Source organism: Mustela nigripes, chromosome 7 (assembly GCF_022355385.1).
Source record: "Mustela nigripes isolate SB6536 chromosome 7, MUSNIG.SB6536, whole genome shotgun sequence".
In the NCBI taxonomy this organism is placed as follows: Eukaryota; Metazoa; Chordata; class Mammalia; order Carnivora; family Mustelidae; genus Mustela; species Mustela nigripes.
In genome coordinates, this window is record NC_081563.1 from 128,659,043 (window position 1) to 128,681,378 (window position 22,336).

The following is a 22,336-nucleotide window of genomic DNA, read 5'->3' on the forward strand; positions in this document are numbered from 1 at the left end:
AGAGAAATCACAAGTAGATGGAGAGGCAGGCAGAGAGAGAGAGAGAGAGGGAAGCAGGCTCCCTGCCGAGCAGAGAGCCCGATGCGGGACTCGATCCCAGGACCCTGAGATCATGACCTGAGCCGAAGGCAGTGGCTTAACCCACTGAGCCACCCAGGCGCCCCAAATAAAATCTTTAAAAAAAAAAAAAAGAAAGAAAGAAATTGCCACCTCTAGTGAGTCTATCTGGTTCAGTGTTCACTTCCTAGCTTGGTCTAAAACAGGAGTTCTCCAAGAAAAGGAAATTTGTAATTACCAAACTGTGTTGCTGGGATAACAAATGCCATATCTAAACCACTGGTTCTCCACAGACTATGAAAAGGCTGCCCTTTTGGAGATATCTAAATACATCGCATACAGTGCAGACTTATTTCAGTGGCGCTTTGAGAATATGTTGAGCCCAGTGTGCAGGAGTACATCTGATGGAGGGGTTGAGGAGGCTTCTCTCTGTATCTGGATGGAGTGTTCTCTTGTTTCCAGGGCACAGAACCTTGTTCCCCTGGAAATGAGACCAAATCTTTGAGGTTGTGATTTGTGAAAAATGACACTTCATTTCTATAACCTTTACTGGGTAGTTGTTATAATCTCCATGGTAAAAAATTTTTAATTAATTCATAAAAATTACATATGCTTTAGCACAACAGTATGAGTGCAGTCAGTATACTGAGCTATACATTTAAAAAATGGTTAAGATGGTAGAGTTTTAGGTGTTACCTAATTAAAATTAAAAATTTTAAATAAAGGGGCACCTGGGTGGCTTAGTGGGTTAAAGCCTTTGCCTTTGGCTCAGGTCATGATCCCAGGGTCCTGAGATCGAGCCCCGTATCAGGCTCTCTGCTCACTGCGGAGTCTGCTTCCTTTCCTCTCTCTCTCTTCCTCCCTGCCTCTCTGCCTACTTGTGATCTCTGTCTGTCAAATAAATAAAATCTTTTTAAACATTTTTTAATTAAATTAAAAAAATTTTTTTAGGTTAAAAAAACCTTGTCTATAAAAATAACAAAGTATATATGCTTATCATGGAAAATGTGAAAAAAGAAAAAATAGTCATTTTCTTAACACAGATTTTTGTTCTGTTTGTTGCCAATCTTCTGTACATATTTTTACACAGTTGAAATGTTATTCCATGACCATAATAGTGTGGTAGCTATCATTAACATATATTTTACAGAATGGGGAAATAGTTAGAACATTGGACTATGGGGCCAAAATGCCTGGGTTCAAATTCTGGTTCCCTAGTTCCTGATACATCACACGAGGCAAGTCACCTGACCTTTCTGTGCTATAGCTTCTCATCTGAATCAGTGATTCTCAGCTGGGGCAGTTTTGCCCCAGGAGACTATCAGCCATGTCTAGAGACATTTTTGGTTTTCCAGACTGCAGGAGGTTGCTCCTGGCACCCGGTTTGGTAGAAGACAGGGATGTTGCTGAACATTCTACAGAGCACAGGACTGCCCCATGGGTCACCTGTTCCCTGGGGTCGCCATGTCAGTAGTGTCTCGGTTGAGAGGTCCTGCTCATTTTAAGATGGAGGTAAATACCACCCACCTCATAGGATTGTTTGGAGAGTTAAGTAAATAAAAGTATGTAAAGTACTTAGAGCAATACCTAACACAGAGTAACCTCTATGTCCGTGTTAGCTATTATTACTGTCACTTTTTATTATTTCATATCAGCATTTCATTCTTTAAAAGCTCATAAACATTCTTTTTAATATTTTCTAAGTATCTTTCAGTAAAGTTTTCTTTCATATAAATGTTACATGCTCCTAACATGGCTTTCTTTCTTCCCCATCAGATGAAATTAAAGCAGAAATAGAAAAGCAGAGGTAAGTAAGCTCTTCTCCTTGCTGAAATATGGTATTAAGGGAGTAGGTAGTGGCCGTGGGGACCCCTTTCTGTGCATGTTCTCTCATATTTCATAGCTCCCAGGTGGCACACACTCTCCTAGCACAGTGCCAGCACAGGGCAGGACTCTGGATGTGTTTGAACAGATGCTAGGTTAGTAGGTTACCAACCCAATAACTGCACATTTTCAGGAAAGGATAAAGTAGATCAAGTTCATGCTGCTGTAGCTTTTCTTGACAGGCGAGGCAAAACCCTTGGCCTGTATGTCCTGCTTCCTTGGGCAGGAAGACAGCTTGCCCTGGAAGTGGCTGCTCCTCGTCTTCATAGTTAAAAAGCCAGTTGGTCGTGATTCAGAACATGGCTGATGTCAGCATTCAGTCCAGGATGCTGTCGACATAGCTCGCTAATCAGAGACCTTGCTTTTGCCTGTGACATTTTGGGCATTTGTCCTAACACATGTGTTTCCGTTTTTAATGGTCTCACCCTGCAGACGCAGTTTAGGGGCACTGGGAAGTGGGATGGGAAGTTAGAGGTATAGGAAAAGCAGATTTTTTGTTTTTTTTTCACTTCCCCTCTCTGGCCCTCTTCTGCTTTTTCCCTAGGCTTGGCGCTGCCGCACCACCAAAGGCGAACTTCATTGAAGCTGACAAGTATTTCCTTCCGTTTGAGCTAGCTTGCCAGTCCAAGTCCCCACGGGTGGTCAGCACGTCCCTCGACTGCTTGCAGGTACCGTGTTGAAACTTGGTGGTGTAAAGAGGGTTTTCTCCAAGCCACTGGCGGTCCTTGCAGAGGATTGTGCCTCCAGGCTGATGGAGGAGGGAGCGTGTTCTTTTTGGAAGTTTCATGAGGGAGGGAAGGGTAAGGGGTCCGACCTCCTCAGCCAGAACAAGAATGTGTTCCCCTGGAAGTACTTTGTTGTACTCTCTTATGTATGTTTTTCTAACTGAAACCTTTAGAATTAGTTGGAAATGGGGGTACACGTGGGCATGTGCAATATTTCTATGCCACCTCTTTCTTGATGGTACTAAAGTTCAGAATATCAAATAGAGAAATAGATATAATCATTATTCATCATTTGTGGTAATATTCTCTAAAGACCTTGTGAATGTGGAATAAGCATATACTGAACCATTGTTCCCACAGGAAATACAGGATAAGGTGCCTGTGAGCCTCTGGCGTCAGCATGTTCATCAGCTGATCAATATATAAAGCAATACATAACTTTGTTCTTTGTGTGTTTCTGTTTAAAGACTCCTTCTTTACTATATCTTAATGATTCACTAACACCTACAGTCAGCAGCAGTGTTACACGTGCCTGAACAAAGCTCGCCTAACATGTAATTTCTCTGTAAAGGCACATCATTGCCTTCTTGCTCTTAGGGACAGTACACAGCACTTCAGCATGGTGCTTAGGGACCATTTTAAATGGCAAAAAAAAATCACCAAACAATGAAATGGACAAAAAAAGCAAAGAATTAAAAAAAATAAAAAGTGGCAGGAAATAGGCTACAGAAAAGATACTGCTCCCAGTAGAAGAGCTGAAAGCAGAAGATAGAGTGTCTCATTGTTTGACCTCGGCTGAGAATGTGTGCATCAAGTGATTTGATTTTTTTTCACTGCTCTGCGTGTGTCCACACATGATTGCGAAAGTGCCGCAAGTATTGACTTGGCGCTTACAAATAAATTTTAGTTGAATGGGTACATTTGCAAATACAGGATCTGGGAATGATAAGAATCGACTATGTGAGAGCCACAGTGACTTTGTGATAAGTTACCTTTGATTGATGAGGAAGCGACTAGAGAAGTTAAGATGATTTGTCCAGTAATAATGCAGGTATGAAAGACAAAAACAGGGCTACAACTTGGGTTTCTTAATTCCTGGTCCAACATTCTTATATATTTTTTTAAGATCTACTCCTGAGGTTTCTGGTTACCTCACCTTTATCCTTAACCGCAGCAGGAAACCTACACATCAGTGGAAAAAGCTTGATAAATTAAAAAATTATATCCAGAGGTCCAAAATTTACCAGTACTTTCTAGAACAGGCATAGTGAATAGGTTCTATATTATGTTTGCTCAGAAGCTGGGTTGAAAAGCTATCTGGGGACATCTGGGTGGCTCAGTCCGTTAGGCATCTTCCTTCGGCTCTGGTCATGATCCCGGGGTCCTGGGATCAAGTCCCGCATCGGGCTCCTTGAGCCCTTGCTCAGCAGGAAGCCTGTTTCTCCCTGTGCCTCTGCCCTTCCCCCTGCTTGTGTGGCATGCACACTCTCTCTTTATAAAAATGGTTAAATAAAATCGTAAAAAAAAGAAAAGAAAAGCTATTTGAAGTGTCATCTGGGTTTCTTGAGGAAGTACAGTGATCGATTGCTGATGTCTGCTGAGGCACAGGCTGCCAAGTAGCAGTGGGCATGCCACGTTTTTGGCATCTCCAGTCTAATATTTACTCTATTAATCTTGCTCCTTTGATATATCTGTACTTGAAAGTTGGTGACAGTTTCTTCACAGAAGCAGTTCTTCCAAATGAAAAGCTATTTTCTCATTCAATATAATTCTGTACAGATTGTCCTATGTGAAACATATCATGAGCCAAGAATTCTTAACTGGCAGGTCCAAGTCCCCCTTCCGTCCTAAAATATTTGTTGCTGTGAAATTTTCTGAGGAAATTTGGCATAAGTTTAAATTTAGTTGTTTTCTTCTCATGTTACAGTCTAGTTCTGAAGCTGGGGCTGACAGTTAACATTACCGATGTACTAAGAACAGTGGCTGTTGAGTCCCTGGCCTGTGCTGGGCCCTGTGCTCAATGCTCTGTCCATAGCATCATGTTTAATCTTCCCAGCAACACTGACTTAACTCTCATCCTCATTTTGAAATTGAGAATTCCAAATAAAGAATAAAGTGACCAGCCCTACCAAGCTCCCCCTGCCCAGGAAGTGGTCGAATGGGGTGAATATCTAGAACTCGGCCAACGCCGTCTGAATTCTCAACCAGGGCTTGTTAAACTACATTTATAAGCCAAATCTGGCCTGCCACCTGCTTTTGTAAGTAAAGTTTTTTTGGAAACTAATCAGGCTAATATAACCGAATACCACAGACTAGGTGGCTTAAGCAGGAGATATTTATTTCCCTCAGTTCTGGAGGCTGGAGAGGGCAAGATCAGGGTGCTAGCTTATTCATTTCCTGGTAAGAGCGCTCTTCCTGGTTTGTAGACGGTTGAGTGTTGTCAGCTGTGCCCTCACATTGCAGAGAGAACACACTAGATATACCTTCTCTTCTTCTAGGGCACTGATCCCATCATGAAGACCCACCTTTGTGATCTTAACCTAAACCCAATCACCTCCCAAAGGCCTTGCCTCCTAATACCACCTCATTGGGAGCCAGGCTTCAACACAGGAACAGGGGGACACAAACACTTCAGTGCATAGCAACAGCTGTGCCCATTGTTTATTATCTCTGGCTGTTCTCCCTCTACTACAGCTGAGTTGAGTTATTGGAACAGAGACCAGAAAGCCTAAAAATTTGGTTCTTTACAGAAAAAGGGTTGCTGACCACTACTCTTAACTGCTACTCTGTGGTTCTGGCCCTTTGATTAAAAATGTGCTGTTGATATTTTATGTTCTATATTTTCCTGGAAATAGTCTGTTTTTGGAACTCTGGAACAGAAATATTGATATCCTGCTCAACTTCGGCCCACTGTCCTTATTCAAGCTATAAATATGAGAGTGTCTTGAAGCCTACAACATAAGATTAGCTCTTTTTTTTTTTTCTTTCGGTTGGATTAGAAGTTCTCTGTGATGTAGTAGGTATACTCAGATTTCTTTGGTCATTATACAAAATGCAAGCTGTGTCGTCCTTTTTACGACATGAGAAAGTGACCCAGTGCTCCCTGGAATCCTGAATGAAAATTTCATTTGCTCTTGGACGTTGTCCTTGCCAAGCCTGCTCGACCGGCTTTTCCCAGTGTGGGAGAGGTGACTTCCGTCTTGGAAATAGAAGGCCAGTGTCCAGGGGCAAAGGTTGGTTTGAGCAGAATTGAAGTCAGTGCAGGCACATCCATGTTCTACTCTGGCCATTTAAAGGCATCCTTCTCTGAGCTTGGAGAGGGGATGGGGTGGCAGAGGGGCGATGGGTTTGGTTTGTCTGGAACACAGTTAGCTTAGAGTTCCCTCTTCCCACTGAGAGAAACCTCGAGAGTTCTCCTGCAGCTCACTTCTACCAAAAGATAAAGATTTTCTTTATTCCTTCCTTTCAGCACCTGGTCTGCCACACGTTTCCCCCACCCCAAACCCACCCCCAGGGGAGGAGCATTAGGTTCTGTCTCGCCTTAGTCAGTGTGTGATCTCCCAAGTTCCCTGGGCATATGTCAGTAACCAGATTTTTTCTGAGAATAGCCTTCTAATGTATTCGTATTTCTTCACTGGTAACATTATATACTTGTACTACTATTACATTACATATATTATAAACATACAAAAATAGAACTTTTAAAAAGATTTTAAAAAATAAGAATAGAATTGTAGTATTTTCTTTCTATGTCCCAGTGAGGGCTGTAGGAAACCACTGATCTCATCTGTCCTTTATTCATACCACAGGCATTATCTTTTAGTTCTTATTTCTGAAAAACTTCGGGGTTTTAAAGTACATTGTAAAATCCATTCATAATTGTATAAAAGTTGTATATGGCTACAATTTCTATTAAAAGTTTTTTTAGAACTTTACAATAAGGCTGAAATCCCTTAGACCACTAGCCCCAAGCTCAGTTGCCTGTCAGGTCAACTGCTTTTTTCCTTTCTTGTTTGTTTTTTTTCTTGCCTGTGGGTGGTAGATTTTTATTTTATGAACTTGACAAGTTTCCCTCATTTACTTGCATCTTTAGAATGTTAGTTGGATATGAGGAATTTCTCATTTTAATAATATTTTAGGTTGAACCACATGAAATTGTCATTCTCATGGAGTGAAAAACATATCAGGAACTTCATATGACCCAACCTAATACAACTTCTTGTCCATAAAGGAGGAAAATAAGTCAAGGCTAAAGAGCACAGGCAGGTCACAGATAGCTTAGCATTTATATATTGGCTTAACATGTCACTGAGACACCTGGGACAAGTTCTTTAACCTTTCCGGAGTCCGGAATCCTCATAGAGTGACAATAGTGCCATTTGCCTCCATAGGCGATGACGAGGACCAAATATGATGAGGGTTCTGTGTTTTTCAGACACAAGTCAGTCATGTTTCACCCTCACAATTTCTCCCATATCTACACTCTTCATCATTATGTATTCAATACTTTTCTTTAAAATAATTTTTTAGAAGTCTTTATCATTGGAGTATAGTTGACATATAAGGGTATGTAAGTTTCAGGTGTTCTGGAGCTTGCTTTTCGCTTTCCACAGCGTTTTTAAGATCTAGCTGTATGGCTGCGTGCATCCTTTTGACTGATACATGGTATGTTATGCCATCATTTTATTTAGCTCTTCTCCTGTAGAGGGGCATTGACAAATAGAGTAAAGTGAACATCCGTGTGCAGGCAGCCTCCTTGGACATAAGGTCCGTGAGCCAGCTGCCTGGAGGCCTCCCTCCTCTGCCCTTTTCCCATCTCATCCCATCAACGAGGAATAAAGCAGGATTTTCTACCCTTTATCCATGTCATCCTCCCAGAGTCCAAGCCACCAGCGTCTTCCTCCTGGACAGCTGCCGTAGCCTCACTGGTCCCCTGCTCCCACTCCTGTGGCCGTCCAGGCAGTTCTCCATGCAGGAACTGGAGGGGCCCTTTAGGAATGTACCACATCATGTTAATCCTTAAACCTGCCAGTAACTTTCCACGCCACTCACTGTGCAAAGCCCTTTCCTCAAGGGAGCTTGCCAACCACGCTGCTGGACCTCAGCTATGTTGCTGGGCTTTTTTCTGTACATTTACAAGAATACACAGTCACGTAGTTTTTATTTTCCAAAAATGAGATAATGCTGTGCATTATCATTGCAACTTGTTTTTTTGTTTGTTTGTTTTTTTGGTTTTTTTTTTTTGTTTTTTAAGAGTCTACAAATCAGACAGGGCCCTGGAGATCCCAGCCAGGACCTTTGGCTTTGGTCTGCCCCTGCCCTGGAGAATACAAACTCCAGGAGAAGAAGGACCGTCTTATTCCCTGTTGTACCTCCGGTGCCCAGGCCAATATCTGGCCCAAGGAGGTTTAAGAGAGCCAAAGTAGAAATACCCAAGGATGCAGGAACTCTGCTTTCTTCTGGTCCTGTGTCACTGCGCAGACAAGGGAGTAAAGCCACTTTAAAACCCTGTCCCACTTGAAGGGGCAGGTGCTCTCAGCCTGTAGAAGAGAGAGACTCCTTCCAGTCCTTTCTCATATTTGAATTCAATAGTAGTTCACTTCTGTCCTTGCTTTGCAACATCGTTGCTGGGTTCTAAGGGGCCTATTTTTCAATATTCACATTTTAGGAGTTCAGAACCATCCCACTCATAATCTGGTGCTCCAGACGGGCTTGTGCACCATTAGGGGTAAGGCATAAGCAATGTCAAAAACCAGAGTTCACTTACCAGGTGGCCAGCACTGCCTGCTTCAGAAGCCTGCACGTCCAGCAGCAGGGAGAGGATTGAGGTAGTTTAGGGCATCTTGAGCTGTTTTTCAGAAACACATTTCAGCACCGTCCCCACTGTCTGTATCTGCCGCACCCCTGCTCCCATCCCTTGCCCCTTCTGGTGCCCTCTGGATTGGACTTGATCGGCAGAGGGTGCACAGACCTCTCCTCCTCGTTCAGTCACCCGGTTTAGCAGGATCCGGTTCTGGCCTCAGCCACTCTCTCTTCACCCAGCTTGTTCTGCTTGCTGGATGGTGGTGCTTCCCGAGCTAATAATGATGGGGGGAAAGCTGTTGAGAAATGGAGTTGGGCCTCTGTGAAGCGTCAGGTCTTCCCAGCATCGTGGTGGTGGCACCGTAGATAACCTCAGGCCCATATGTCACTTTGTGCATGTAGAAGCAAGGAGATGACAAATTAGGAACCAGAGAGGATAAAGAACAGAGAACAGAGCAGCATCTTTAAAAGAGTCTTTAAGTCAGTGGAAGCAGAGGATGCCTTCAAATTCACATATCCTAGAGGGGTTGTGTTAGAAGAGTGATTCTTTTATCTGGTCGACTCTCAAAATAACCTGGACAGCTTGGAGAAAAACACTGATGACCAGGCTGTCCCCCAGAAGTTCTGATTCACTGAGGTCTGGGAGTCTGTGTTTGTCAGGGGCTCCCTCAGGTGACGCTGAGACGTGGCCAGGCTTGGAAATCATCCTGCCCCTAACCTTTGACTTCCTTTCCAACTTTCAGATTCTCCACGGTGAAATCCAGGTCCTAAGTGAGATGGCACAGGCCTCGGAAAGGCAGCACTTGTCCAAGCCAGTCAGTAGCCCTACCACAAAGGCGTGGCCCAGGCAGCCCCCCACTTCTTCCGCCACTGGGTTGACACACGTTTGATAACATAAGTGCACAATTGAGTTCGCCCTCCAGCAAAACACATTATGGGTTGTTTCTTATGTATCTTTCCTTTTAAAAAGAAAAAAAACACCCATATGTATGGTTTTTAACAGCTCGTGATATAATTCACATGCATACAAGTCACCCATTGGAAGTGTACAAGGCAGTGATTTTTGTACATTGACGAACTTGTGCATTCATTCCCCACATCTTTACCACCTGAGAAAGAAACCCTGGGTTCATCAGCAACCATTACCCTGTTCTCTCTAAACCACCACCTACTTCCTGTCTCCATTATGTATAGCTTTTAGGCCATCAGTTTGTTTTTGTTTTTTTTTTTAAGATTTTATTTATTTATTTGACAGACAGAGATCACAAGTAAGCAGAGAGGCAGGCAGAGAGAGAGGGAAGCAGGCTCCCTGCTGAGCAGAGAGCCCAATGTGGGACTCGATCCCAGGACCCTGAGATCATGACCCGAGCTGAAGGCAGCGGCTTAATCCACTGAGCCACCCAGGCGCCCTAGGCCATCAGTTTTTCACACTAGTGGTTGTGTACCTGTGACTGTTCTACACCTTGCCTGTTCCACTGGATAAGCTTTCGCCTGGGGCTCTTCTGCCGTGGGAGATGTGGGAGAGTGGGAAGGGGGTGAACTCTGCAGCCATAGGGTGGCTGTGCCTGCCATGCCCCAGGGAAGCCGAGGGGTCTGTGGGAACCAGAAGTTAAGGCCAAGCTTACTACTGCCTGTCTTTTGTTGCCGTGGGCAGCCTCAATCCTGGCCAGGCAGAAACCTTTCATCTCTGTTCTTTCTGCATTTAGAAACTCATCGCATATGGGCACATCACTGGCAATGCCCCGGACAGTGGAGCCCCGGGGAAGCGGCTCATCGACAGGATCGTGGAAACCATTTGCAACTGTTTTCAGGGCCCTCAGACCGATGAAGGAGTTCAGTTACAAATAATTAAGGTATTTCTGTTTGTTGGCCTGGTCTGGATTTTTGAATACGAAAGCTAGTCTCCCTTGGGAATTTGGGTTTCTGATTTACCATGTGTTAGTTGTCTCAGGTGGTCCTGAGCTGAAGCAGAAGAGTGTTAGCGTTGCTTAGATCTTTTGTTAAGTGTCAGAATTTATTAGCACAGACTGAGACAAGAAAAGTGGAACCAGGTGTGTTTCCAAAGTAAACATTTGCCCTAATAACAATGTAAATTGGTTGGCAATTGAGTGGGCTTGAAATCCTCTGGGCTTTTCTCCTTGAAATCCTGGATTCCGGGTCTGCCATTTCTCAGTGGGTCTTGGATAATCTTACCCCGATGTGCCCCTTGTCCTCTTGTCCTGCTCCATCCCTCCCCCATTCCATTTCCCTGTTCCATTTCCACTGCCAGAAGTGGTTTGGCATGTGACAGTACCGTCTTCTTGTCGGGAGAACAGGATTGGGAGTGCTGTAGCCAGCGTTCCAGATCTGAAGTCCTGACTGTGCTAGCTTTGTGCGGGATGGCTCCCTGTTAGCCGCCGTTGAACCTCTCTTGAAAACCCTCCAGGGAACTGGGACATTGACTGCCTATCAAAACCTGTCTATTCAATGATTAATATAAGTGAGACCAAGATAAAGCGGTTTCCCTTCTGAGAGAACTGTGTTTTTGCCTCTTAAAAAAGTATATTGATAGAAAGTCCTCTTCAACACAACTTGATTATGGCAAATAATTTGAATTTTATAGGTTAATAATTATCTTTAAACTCAGAGCAATAGGGAGTTTTGCTTTGCAGAGCCATCTTCTTACCATTTACAAAACCAAACCAAATAAGGCCAAACCCTCTAGAAAAGTTTGGCTGTGGGAGGATGGGAGGCAGGTGGACGTTTGTGAAGGTGAAGCTTGTGGATTTTTGTTTTAGGCTCTTCTGACAGCGGTGACATCCCCACACATTGAAATTCATGAGGGCACTATCCTGCAGACAGTCAGGACATGTTACAATATCTATTTGGCCAGCAAAAATCTCATCAATCAAACCACTGCCAAGGCTACCCTCACTCAGATGCTGAACGTCATTTTCACGCGCATGGAAAACCAAGTGGTGAGTGGTGGCGGTCATCAGCTGCTGCGGGCACGGCACGCCCAGTGTGTGAACAGTTTCATTTTAAAGTGCATCCCTTCTTCCTCTGAATTCTGTTTTTGTTCTTGCTTTAAAAAGCAGAGAAAGAATCTAGCTTGGGTTTTGGAATCAGCATTCAGATTTTGCTTTGAGTTTGTCAAGGGAATTTATTTCCTTTTTAAAATGTTATCCTTCTGGGACGCCTGGGTGGCTCAGTTGGTTAAGCGGCTGCCTTCGGCTCAGGTCATGATCCCAGCGTCCTGGGATCGAGTCCCACATCGGGCTCCTTGCTTGGCAGGGAGCCTGCTTCTCCCTCTGCCTCTGCCTGCCACTCTGTCTGCCTGTGCTTGCTCTTGCTTCTCTCTCTATGACAAATAAATAAAATAAAAAATCTTTTAAAAAAAAATTTAAAAAAATAATAAAATGTTATCCTTCTGTTTAAAACGTTATCCTTCAGGCTGGCAAATTTTCTGGTCCTTCTCAAAATGCTGGGACCTATTTTTTTTTTTAAGATTTTATTATTTTTAAGTTATTGCTATACCCAATATGGGGCTCGAACCCACAACCCTGACATCAGGAGTCATAGGCTCCACTGCCTGAGCCAGCCAGGCACCCCAGTGCTGGGGAGCATTTAGACTGAATCCCTTTTTTGTTGCCTTGTAGCTGCAGGAGGCCAGAGAATTGGAGAGACCAATCCCGTCAAAACCCCAGTCCCCTGTGATCCAAGCTGCAACAGTGTCCCCAAAGTTCAGTCATCTGAAGCAGAGCCAGGCACAGAGCAAACCAACGACTCCCGAAAAGACAGATTTAACCAACGGCGAACATGCCAGCAGTGGTTCTGGAAAAGTGAGCTCAGAAAATGGAGATGCACCCAGAGAAAGAGGCGCATCACTATCAGGTACACCCTGGGCACTATTCATCTTCCCGCCGTGCGAGGGACCCATCTGTGGCTGAGGGGCGGTTCAAGGGGAAACAGCTTGTTTCTTTCTGGGCCTTCCCCTTCCCCGTTGCTCGTCATTTGAGGAGCACAGCCCCTAAAGCAGGGTGTCTGCTGTCCCGTGTCGGCTGGGTGCTTTTCTCTAACTAGTGTCTGGAATGCAGCAAGCTCTGGCTTCTTGACACCAGTCTCTGTGCGGTGGCTTCGGATTGGGTTATCTCCCTGTAGTTAATTGTTTGGGTAGTTAGTCACTCAGTGTCTGTCTTCTCGCCCCAAGGAGGTCAAGGGGACCCCCTCTGTCATATATACATGGGATCTCTGTACTTGCTCACGGCTTGGCAGCCAGTGGCCACTCACAGACATCTGTGAAAGGAGCAAGAAGGCGGGAAGGTGGGCGGACATACAGATGGACAGACAGATAGCTTTGTTTTCTTCTCCGGTGACCTAGTACGTTACGTGTTTTTGTTTGCTTTTTTAAATGAAGACATCCCACACCTGAATGTAGTCTTAAAGTAAATGAAACATTAGGCAAGAAATGGCAGATTGGATTATAATAAGATTATTTCAGAATGTTTGCATGTTGTGTGAATGTTTGCATGTTGTGTGAATGTTTGTGTGTTGTGTGAATGTTGGCATGTTGTGTGAACGTTTGCATGTTGTATGAACCTGGGCAGGTTGTATGAATCAGTTCCCAAATTCATATTTTTGGGGGAACTGTCCCTTCCCAAGTGATTTTTGTGCAGTAAATCTTCACTCTAGCTGCTTGGTCTACATGAAATACCTGATCTGTCTTTATACCTCATCTCTTCTGTCATTACTGACAACAGTTTATGTTGGTAGAATGTTCTGTGAGAGGACATGTGTGTGAGCAGCTTTTGTTCCTCCATTATTAGCGTGCATGGCATACACAGGAACAGACCAAGTGCTGTTGCTGGAAGGTTTTTCCATATCAGTTTACTCAAGGGAAGGGCAAAAGAGAAAGTTGCCACCAAAAATGGTCCTGGTCTCTGGGTGAGCGCAGAATTGCTGTGTCCTCAGTCCTGAGGTCTTGTGTCTCAGGGAAGGTGCTCAGAAACTCCTGGCCCATCCTCTAGATCTGTCGCCATTTTCACTTTCTAAACTCTCAGAGCAAGGACCAGGTTTTACTGTAACCCTTATCAGGCCATGATCAGTCAATAAACAATTAATATTTAAACACTTGGTACATAGTAAGCATAGCTGTGCGGAAAAAAATACGAGTCTCCCTGGCTGCATCGGTGTTTCCACTACAGCCCATTTCCTCTGTGGCAGCCAGAGTGATCTCTTAATGCATGAATTAGATCACAGACCCCCCCTCTGCGTAAAGCCCTTTGGTAATTTCCCATTCACAGTGAAATCTGCCCGCCCAGCCCTTGACTTCCAAGGCCGAGGCTGTCTGTGACCGGACCTGACTCCTGCCGCCCCCCCCATCCCGTTACACTTCCTTCCCCCTTATTGACTACACAGTGTGCCTTGGGAGTGCCGTGCTTGCTGTTGGTGCCTCTGCACTTCATGCCCACCCCAACCCCCACGTTTATCTTCATGTCTCTCAGTTCGCACTGATCACCCTCTCTGCAGCTCCCACATTTCTGCCCTATCAGCCACTTTTCTTCTCTACATAGCGCTTATTGCTACCTGAGACCACTGAAGAGTTTATGTTTACTTATTCCTGGGAGGAGCTCTAGACCACTCTGTTCACCACTATATTCCCAACACTGGCATGGTGCCCAGCATTCATGGCAGACACTCAGTAAATACATTTTTTTGGAATGAATGAGGGAAGAAAACTTGACTTCTAAAAAGATCATTTTGCGGAAACACAGTAACTTAAAATTCTGCTGTAAAAGAGTGATTTGTACTTAGTATATTGCTGTGGGTTTTGTTGCCAATGCTTGGTGCCCCCTGCAAGGCTTCTCCCAAGAATGTGGGAATCAGACTGCCTTTAATCATCAAATGGCATCAAAAGAAATGAAATCTTGCCATTTGCGACGATGTGGATGGAACTAGAGGGTATTATGCTGAGCAAAAAAAGTCAATCAGAGAAAGACAATTATATGACTTCCCTGATATGAGGAAGTTGAGAGGCAACATGGGGGGTTTGGGAGGTAGGAAAAGAATAAATAAAACAAGATGGGATCGGGAGGGAGACAAACCATAAGAGACTCTTAATCTCACAAAACAAACTGAGGGTTGCGGGAGGGAAGGGGAATAGGGAGAGGGTGGTTGGGTTATGGACATTGGGGAAGGTATGTGCTATGGTGAGTGCTGTGAAGTGTGTAAACCTGGTGATACACAGAACTGTACCCCTAGGGCTAATAATATATTGTATGTTAATAAAATAAAAAAATTTTAAAAATACCAATGGCAAACCCACAGATAATGGGTGTGCTGTTACCCTTAAAAAGAGTGAGGGGCTTCTTGTTCTCAAGATGTAGCTCTAAAGAAAGAATACATTCTTCAGAAGGGGTTGAGCAGCCTTGGAAGCTGAGCGGGAAGGATAGCCCAAGAGGCAGGTGATGGAGATGTCCATGCAGGGAGATGGTGCCCTGGGCTGGAGTCCAGGCTGTTGAGGCCCACTGAGGGCCCTGGGCTTTAGGGCCTCTGTGATGGGGGAGAGCACACCCTGCCCTTCTGTGGGGTCCATCCTGTAGTCATCACATCCTAGAACTGCCCCTAACTAGCCAGTCACTGTGCCAGGCACCGTGTTTGCTAACTGGGCACTCGACGTATATTTTCCTATTTATTTATTGATTGATTTTAAGATGTATTTATCTATTTTAGAGAGAGTGCAAGAGTGGGTGAGGCCGAGGGAAAGGGAGAGAGAAGCCCAAGCAGACTCTGCGCTGAGTATGGAACCCTACCGGGCTTGATCCCAGGACCCCAAGATCATGACCTCAGCCAGAATCAGGAGGCAAACGCTCAACTGACAACGCCACCCAGGCGCCCTACATTTTCCTATTTAATTTGCTGAGAACCCTCCCCACAGCCTTCCTGGGATCATTTGCCTCCCAGTGAAATTTGCATAGATGCAGACAGTTCACAACAGACTTGAACATCTCTTTCCCTTTACTGGTTTTTATCCTAAGTTGATAAATCAATAGTCAGTCCGTCAGTCTTATCAGCCTGTCCACGACATGGACTAAATTGTTCTGTGTAAACTTAGGAAATGGATTTTTGAGCCTGAGACATTTTAGCTTATGTGAATTTGGGGGCACAGCCAGCAGTCTTCCCTAGGGGACCCCACCCCATGTGTCCATTCACACTCCCTCCTCTTCAATGCCTGGCTGTTCTTGTCAGTTTTCTTTAAAAAAACAGCTTCATTAAGCTGCAGTTTGTGTAGCATAAATTCAGCTTTTTAAAACGTACAATCCAATTATTTTTAGTACATTCACAGAGTTGTGCAGTCGTCACCGTAGTCAATTTTAGAACGTTTTAATTACACCCAAAAGAAATCCTGTGCCCAGAAACTGTCACTTCCCATTTTCTTTTTTGTTTTTAAGATCATTTTTAAGAATCTGACTTTTTGACTCCCAACATGCATGAGACATCACGTTTACATTTCTGTGGCTAATGAGTAGCTACTGTATGTACACAAATACCTTTGTGTTTAAGGATTTCTTAGCTCGTTTTTTCTTCTTGCAGCTCCTTCTTAAGAAAACAAAAAAAAACCCGCAATTCTTAAGTATTCTAAAATAGAGCAAACTTATCCTCCCTCGGCCAATATGGAGATTCTGATCGGACAGCCTGGTTTCAAATCGTGACTCTAGGGTCTAGTAGCTATGTGACCTTGAGGGAAATCTTTAACCTCTCTGAGCCTCGGGTCCTCATCTGAAGGTGGGGTCACAGCTAGTAGCGATCGTACAGGTTTGTGAGAATTAAATCAGAGCAGTGTCTGGCGCTTGGACCTGTGTGTTTGCTATTACTACCTTTCAAATAAGTTTCCACTTAAAAAAATGAGTTAAAAAAGCAATTAGTTAAGATGATAATCAGATGTAAAAGTGGTGAGAACAGTGCATAGAGTAAAGGGAGCCTGTTTTCCGTGTTAGCAATCCCAGATCCTCTGCTTTAGGAATTTCAGTATTTTTTGTGGACAAAACAAAGATTGTCTCATACCAACACTTTATAAAAATAACAGAATGTACCCCCGGGTCCCTCTCCTTGCTGGGCGGCTCCCTCTCAGGGGTTTACGACTTCTGTGTTAGCTGCTCGATGGACACTTACTTTGCGACAGTAGGTTGCCTAAGTGTTCCTTCCTGTCGAGGAACCGTGTTGGCGTGTGGTTGGAATGTGTCAGCAAACAGCTTTGGTTCCTGATTTTTTTTCCTTTAGCATTCTTGCATATTACCAAGTGCTTGGACATTGGGCACAACCAAACCCTAGTTTCTAGGAAACAGGCATGTCACGTTTTACTGTCACCGTGTGCTCACATTTGTCCCCACCATTCTACATCCGCCTCGTCCCCCTCTGCTTTTCCCTAGCACTGTAGTGTGCCCCATAACACGGTTACTATCCCAGCTAGAACGTAAGCACCGTGAAGATAAAGATCTTTGTTTTAAACAGTGATGTATTCCACATGCCTGGAACAGGGCCGAACAGGCAGGCATTCAGCTTTTTGATGGAGTGAGTGAGTGAATGCATCTTACTGCCCCACCTACTTCCCTCCACCATGGTCCCCGCTTCACTGGACAGAAAACAGAGGCATGGGAGGGTGTGTCTCAGACTCCTTCTATTTTTTCCCCGGTTATTCTTAGCATGTAACTTTCACCCTCCAGGTTACCTCATGGTTCCAGATGCTGTCATGTCCTCCTGCAGGAAGGAGAGAGGGTGGGACTCACGGACTCCCAGCTGAGTCATGCTGCTCCCTATGGAGCCTTCCCGAAAGCCCAGGCAATCCGCAGTAATTTACGCTTATTGGCTAGAACTTGGACACATGGCCAACCTTTCTGCTGGGGTGGCCGGGAAATACAGGGACAGCCCCTTCCAAAACAGAATTAGAGTTGTGTGAGGATTCAGGGTATGAGTTAGTGACTGGCGATACCCACCACAGGGCTGGTTCTCCTGCTGCCTAAGGAGGGAATGGCCGCAAGGGTTTCTTGTATCTGAACCTCTTCAAGGTCACCCTCTTATTTTGCTAAGGGACAGAGTTTGTGAAATAGCCAGTCAGTAATGGCCAAGTGGTGACTGCTGGACATCCCTGGGAATCAACATATTCTGAACCTTGCAAGGATTTGGTTTGGTTTGGTTTGCTAACCTTTTGACAGCATGCTTGAAACTTAAACACAGCAGACTTTTTAGTGGTTATTATTGCATTGGAAGGCCTCTTCTCAGCCCTCCTGCAGGCCGATGTGTCAGCAGAGAAGCAGGCAGGGGTACCGTGGGGGTCCTGCTACCTCTGGGCCTCTTTACGGGCTCTTCAGCGGCAGCTGCCTCCGCAGGAACCGTCTTTTGGAATTGGGGCTTCCTGACTCTCCCATGCCTTCCTGGCCTGAGAAGATTTTGATATTGCACAGGGGCTGCTATGGATACAGCCTGTCAAGGAAAGTGAGTTAAACACTGTTATTCCTCCAAAAATGGTGGTCCTGGGGCTTTTTAAGTGGGAAAACTGCAGTGAGGGAAGAGGAGGATCCCTGTAGAAATGGACATTTTTTTTCTCTTTAGAATGAAAGATAGTGATGGCTTTAAGTAACTGAAACTGTGTGGTTAGTGGGAAATGTCTTGTCTGTATTTAAAATTTGTTTATTTATTTATTTATTTATTTATTTGACACAGAGACAGTGGGTGGGGTGTGGTAGGCAGAGGAAGAGAGAGACTCTCAGGCAGACTCCATGCCCCGCATGGAGCCCAACATGGGCCTCAGTCTCAAGACCTGAGCCAAAATCAAGAGGCAGAGGCTTAACCAATTGAGCCATCCGGGTGCCCCTAGTTGGGAAACCTCTGTATGGACTTAGTCTCCAGGACCAGGCAAGTGGCAGAAGTGAGAAGGCCTTGGGGCGCCTAGGTGGCTCAGTTGGATAAGGAGCCAACTCTTGATTTCGGCTCAGGTCACAATCTCGGGTCTCAGAGTCCTGGGATCCAGCACTGTGTCAGGCGCTGCACTCAGCAGGGAGTTTGCTCTCTCTCTTTCTTCCTCTCCCTCTGGCCCTCCCCCCTCCACTCATGCGTGCACTCTATCTCTATCTTTCTCCAAAGTAAATCTTTTAAAAGGACATGTGATGTGATGAGCACTGGGTGTTGTACGCAACTAATGAATCATGGAATATTTTATCAAAAACTAATGATGTACTATATGTTGGGTAATTGAATTTAAATTAGAAAGAAAGAAAGAAATGAGAGGGCCTCTCTCATGAGGGCATCAGGAATGTCTCAGCACAATCATACCCTACAGACCAAAGAAAAATTAACACTTGAGTCCTCACTCTACAAACACCATTTTAAATGCTTTCTGGGTATTGTTTTACTGAATTCTCACAAAGCTCCATGAGGTAAGTGCTATTGAAATCATCCTTGTCCACTCCTGAGGGAACTGAAGCTTGGAAAGGTAACGTGACGTAAGTCCACACACTGGGAAGTGGCAGAACAGGAATCTGAACCAGGCACATTGGCTCTGGAGCCTTCACTCTTCTGTGTTGAAGTCACTTCTACAAGGAATATTTTTGCTTTTTTGCTCTGATGTCTTTCAAACACCCAGCCCCGTCAGTGTCGCATTTTCCCCACTCTTGACAGACCCATGACACCTGTCCTCAGTGGCAAGGACTGAGGCACCAGAACATCTGTAGAGTTCATGCCTTGGCTAAAGGGAGCAGGTGCTTCTAGTTTTAGATACCGTGGCCTGGTGTTGCCAGATAATCCAGATCTGGACTTTTATAACACATCTCCCAATTTTTTTTGTTGTTATTTTTTGTCCTTTTTTTTTTTTTTAAAGATTTTATTTATTTATTAGACAGAGGTCACAAGTAGGCAGAGAGGCAAGCAGAGAGAGAGGTGGGGGGAAGCAGGCTCCCCGCTGAGCAGAGAGCCCATTGCAGGGTTTAATCCCAGAACCTGGGATCATGACCTGAGCTGAAGGCCGAGGCTTTAACCCACTGAGCCACCCAGGAGCCCCACAGCTCCCAGTTTTTTAAGTGTTCACAGCTAATGCAAATAAAAAGAAAATACAGTCCATAAGCACAGCCAATGAAACAATCAAGAGAATTTAAATGCATCCTATGGAATGGGAGAAAATTTTGCAAGCCATTTATCTGAGAAGGGATAAGTATCCAAAATATACAAGGAACGTCTACAGTTCAATAGCAAAAAAACAAATAACCCCGTTGAGAAATGGACAAAGGACCTGAATAGACAATTCTCCAAAGAAGACATACAAATGGCCAACACATACTTTAAAAGGTGCTCAGTTTCACTAATCATCAGGGGAATGCAAATCAGAACCACAATGAGATATCAGCTTGCCCCTGTCAGAATGACTGTTACCAGAAAAATGAAGGACGAGTGCTAGGGAGCATGTGGGGAGAAGGGAGCCCTTGTGCCCTGTCGCAGGAATTGAATTGGTACGGCCGATGTGGAAAACAGTACAGAGGTTCCTCAGAAAATTAAAAATAGAACTACTTTATGATGGAGACGTCTTATTTCTAGGTATATCTTCAGAGAGATTATAATCAGGATCTTGATGAGATCGTCTGCACTTCCCTGTTCAGCATTATTCACAGTAGCCAAGATGTGGAAGTAACGTCAGTGTCAAAAGATGAACGGATAAAGCACTCGCGCGTGGACACACACAGACACGCACGCACACACTGGAATATTATCGAGCCTTTAAAAAGAAGGAAATCTTGCCATTTGTAACAACACGGATGAACCTGGAGGGCATTATGCTTAGTGAAAGAAGCCAGTCATAGAAGGACAAATACTGCATGATTCCACGTGTATGAGGCACTAGAGGAGTCAGATGTGTCGACACCGAACGTAGAAAGGTGGTCACAGAAATGGGGAGATACTGGCTGGGGGTACGGTTTGTTACATAAGGTGCGGAGTTTTGATGATGCAGCGTGTAGCACTGTGACCATAGTAACAGCACTGCTGTGTGCTAGAAATCTGCCGAGTGTAGATCTTATGTGTTCTCACCACAGACAAGAAAGGAAGATGACGGTAACCGTGTGAGGGGACAGAGTGTTAATTAGCTTGATTGCAGTGACCATTTCACAGTGTGATTTGTATACACATACATACATGTATATACATACATACATCATCGAGTCGTGCCCCCTAAGTATATACAAGTCTCACTTGTCGATGATACCACTGTAAAGCTGGGTCCAGGGAAGCAGTGCACAGGCTAGAGAGCGCCTACCTGCAGGCAGGCTCCGCCTTACAGCCTCTGATGCCCCTCCCCCAGCCTGCAGCTCCCACCCACCGCCCACTCCCCCAGTGACATGCATTCAGCATGCTGGCATTGCTCGGGCGTTGGAATGTATGGTAGAGATGGGCAGCTGCCATTATCATTGTATGACATCGTGGCATCAGAGAATGCCGGACCTGGAAGGGAACTTGGAAATACCTTGTCACATGTAGAGGAGATGGTTTTAGGCGGCTCGTTTGCTAAACAGTGTTTATTTAAATAGTGACACATTGGGGCACCTGGGTGGCTCAGTGGGTTAAAGCCTCTGCCTTCCACTCAGGTGATCCCGGGGTCCTGGGATCGAGCCCCAAGTCGGGCTCTCTGCTTGGCGGGGAGCCTGTTTCCTCCTCTCTCTCTGCCTGCCTCTCTGCCTGTTTGTGATCTCTGTCTGTCAAATAAATAAATAAAATCTTTTTTAAAAAAATAAATATTGACACATTGATTTTAATATACGTTCAGAAAATGTAATTGGCTTATGAATCCTCTAGTCCTTTGAATGGTCTTGCCTGAGGTGAGTGAGTGAGGAGCAGTGGTAACTGTACATGTGTGACGTACCGATACTCGTGATGGTGAAAACAGCAAACATGACGAAGGTGGCCCGAGAGCACCTGAAACGTGCTCACACACCCATCTATTCTAAACCACGTTGTTTAGACGAAGATGTGGGAGCAGGAGATTATAACCGTGGCCGCTGGCTTTCTTTTTTCCCCGAGTTCTTTTCTGCCCTCTAAGGAAAGTGTGCAACATCCATATTTTCCATGGAGATTGACTTACCCATCTAAATAGTTATGGTGGTTTTACTTGCCAGTCGTACCTCAGTGAAGCTTGGGGGTTGGTGGCAAATAAATAGTTTGGGGGGTGTCAGCTGCTCCGTGGAAATGAAAATACTTTGTATTGCTCTCTGGGACCTTGTGGATCAAACACAGAACTCATAAAAATAGGGACTTGACCGGAAGGCCTTACTGAATTCAAAAAGAATTTGCAGGCTTATTTTGGTTCGGTTTAATGTAGTGGCCTTTTTGGTCAATGGGATGTTTGAGGAATCACTCATGTTGACTCCTAAAAGACTAGTCCAGGAGCGTTGACTCGTTCTCCCAAAACAACTGGTGCCGAAGCTCTCCCACTTAAGCAGTTAACCGCTGACAGAACAGTTCAATTTAAAATGTAGTAAATCCTCAGTTACCACATTAGACATCTCATGCTGAGTTCTGGGTGGTTTTGAGTGCGAAGGAAGCGAAGCAACAGGAGGCTTGTCACTTCCCAAGGCCCTGGGGTGCTCGAGGTGAAGGCGCAAGAGAAAGCTCCATCCTTTGTTCTGCTGAGAAGCATAGCTGGGTAAAATCCAGCTCCTGCGTCCAACGCGGGGGTGGTGGAGAGGGCTTTAGCAAGGAAGAGTGATCCACAGAGGGAAACTCAAAGTCATAGCAGATGCTGCCTAAGAGTTTCCAGATTGCACAGGTCTTGTTTTCTTTTGGCATAATCAGATTGGGCTTCGGAGAGGACTTGTGCACCCCCTTTGCCTCCTGAGATGTGACCTCCTTCT

The 22,336-nt window shown here is 44.8% G+C and overlaps 1 protein-coding gene across 2 annotated transcripts in view; it reads left to right on the plus strand.

Moving 5' to 3' along the window:
* ARFGEF2 (ADP ribosylation factor guanine nucleotide exchange factor 2) overlaps positions 1 to 22,336 on the plus strand; it is a 101,812-nt gene that overhangs the window by 11,713 nt on the left and 67,763 nt on the right. For both annotated transcript variants that reach the window (XM_059407189.1, XM_059407191.1), the window contains exons 2-6: positions 1,834 to 1,864; positions 2,486 to 2,609; positions 10,175 to 10,321; positions 11,246 to 11,425; positions 12,107 to 12,341. In XM_059407189.1, coding sequence (XP_059263172.1) covers positions 1,834 to 1,864; positions 2,486 to 2,609; positions 10,175 to 10,321; positions 11,246 to 11,425; positions 12,107 to 12,341 — 717 coding nt within the window. The remainder of the gene's footprint in view (positions 1 to 1,833; positions 1,865 to 2,485; positions 2,610 to 10,174; positions 10,322 to 11,245; positions 11,426 to 12,106; positions 12,342 to 22,336) is intronic.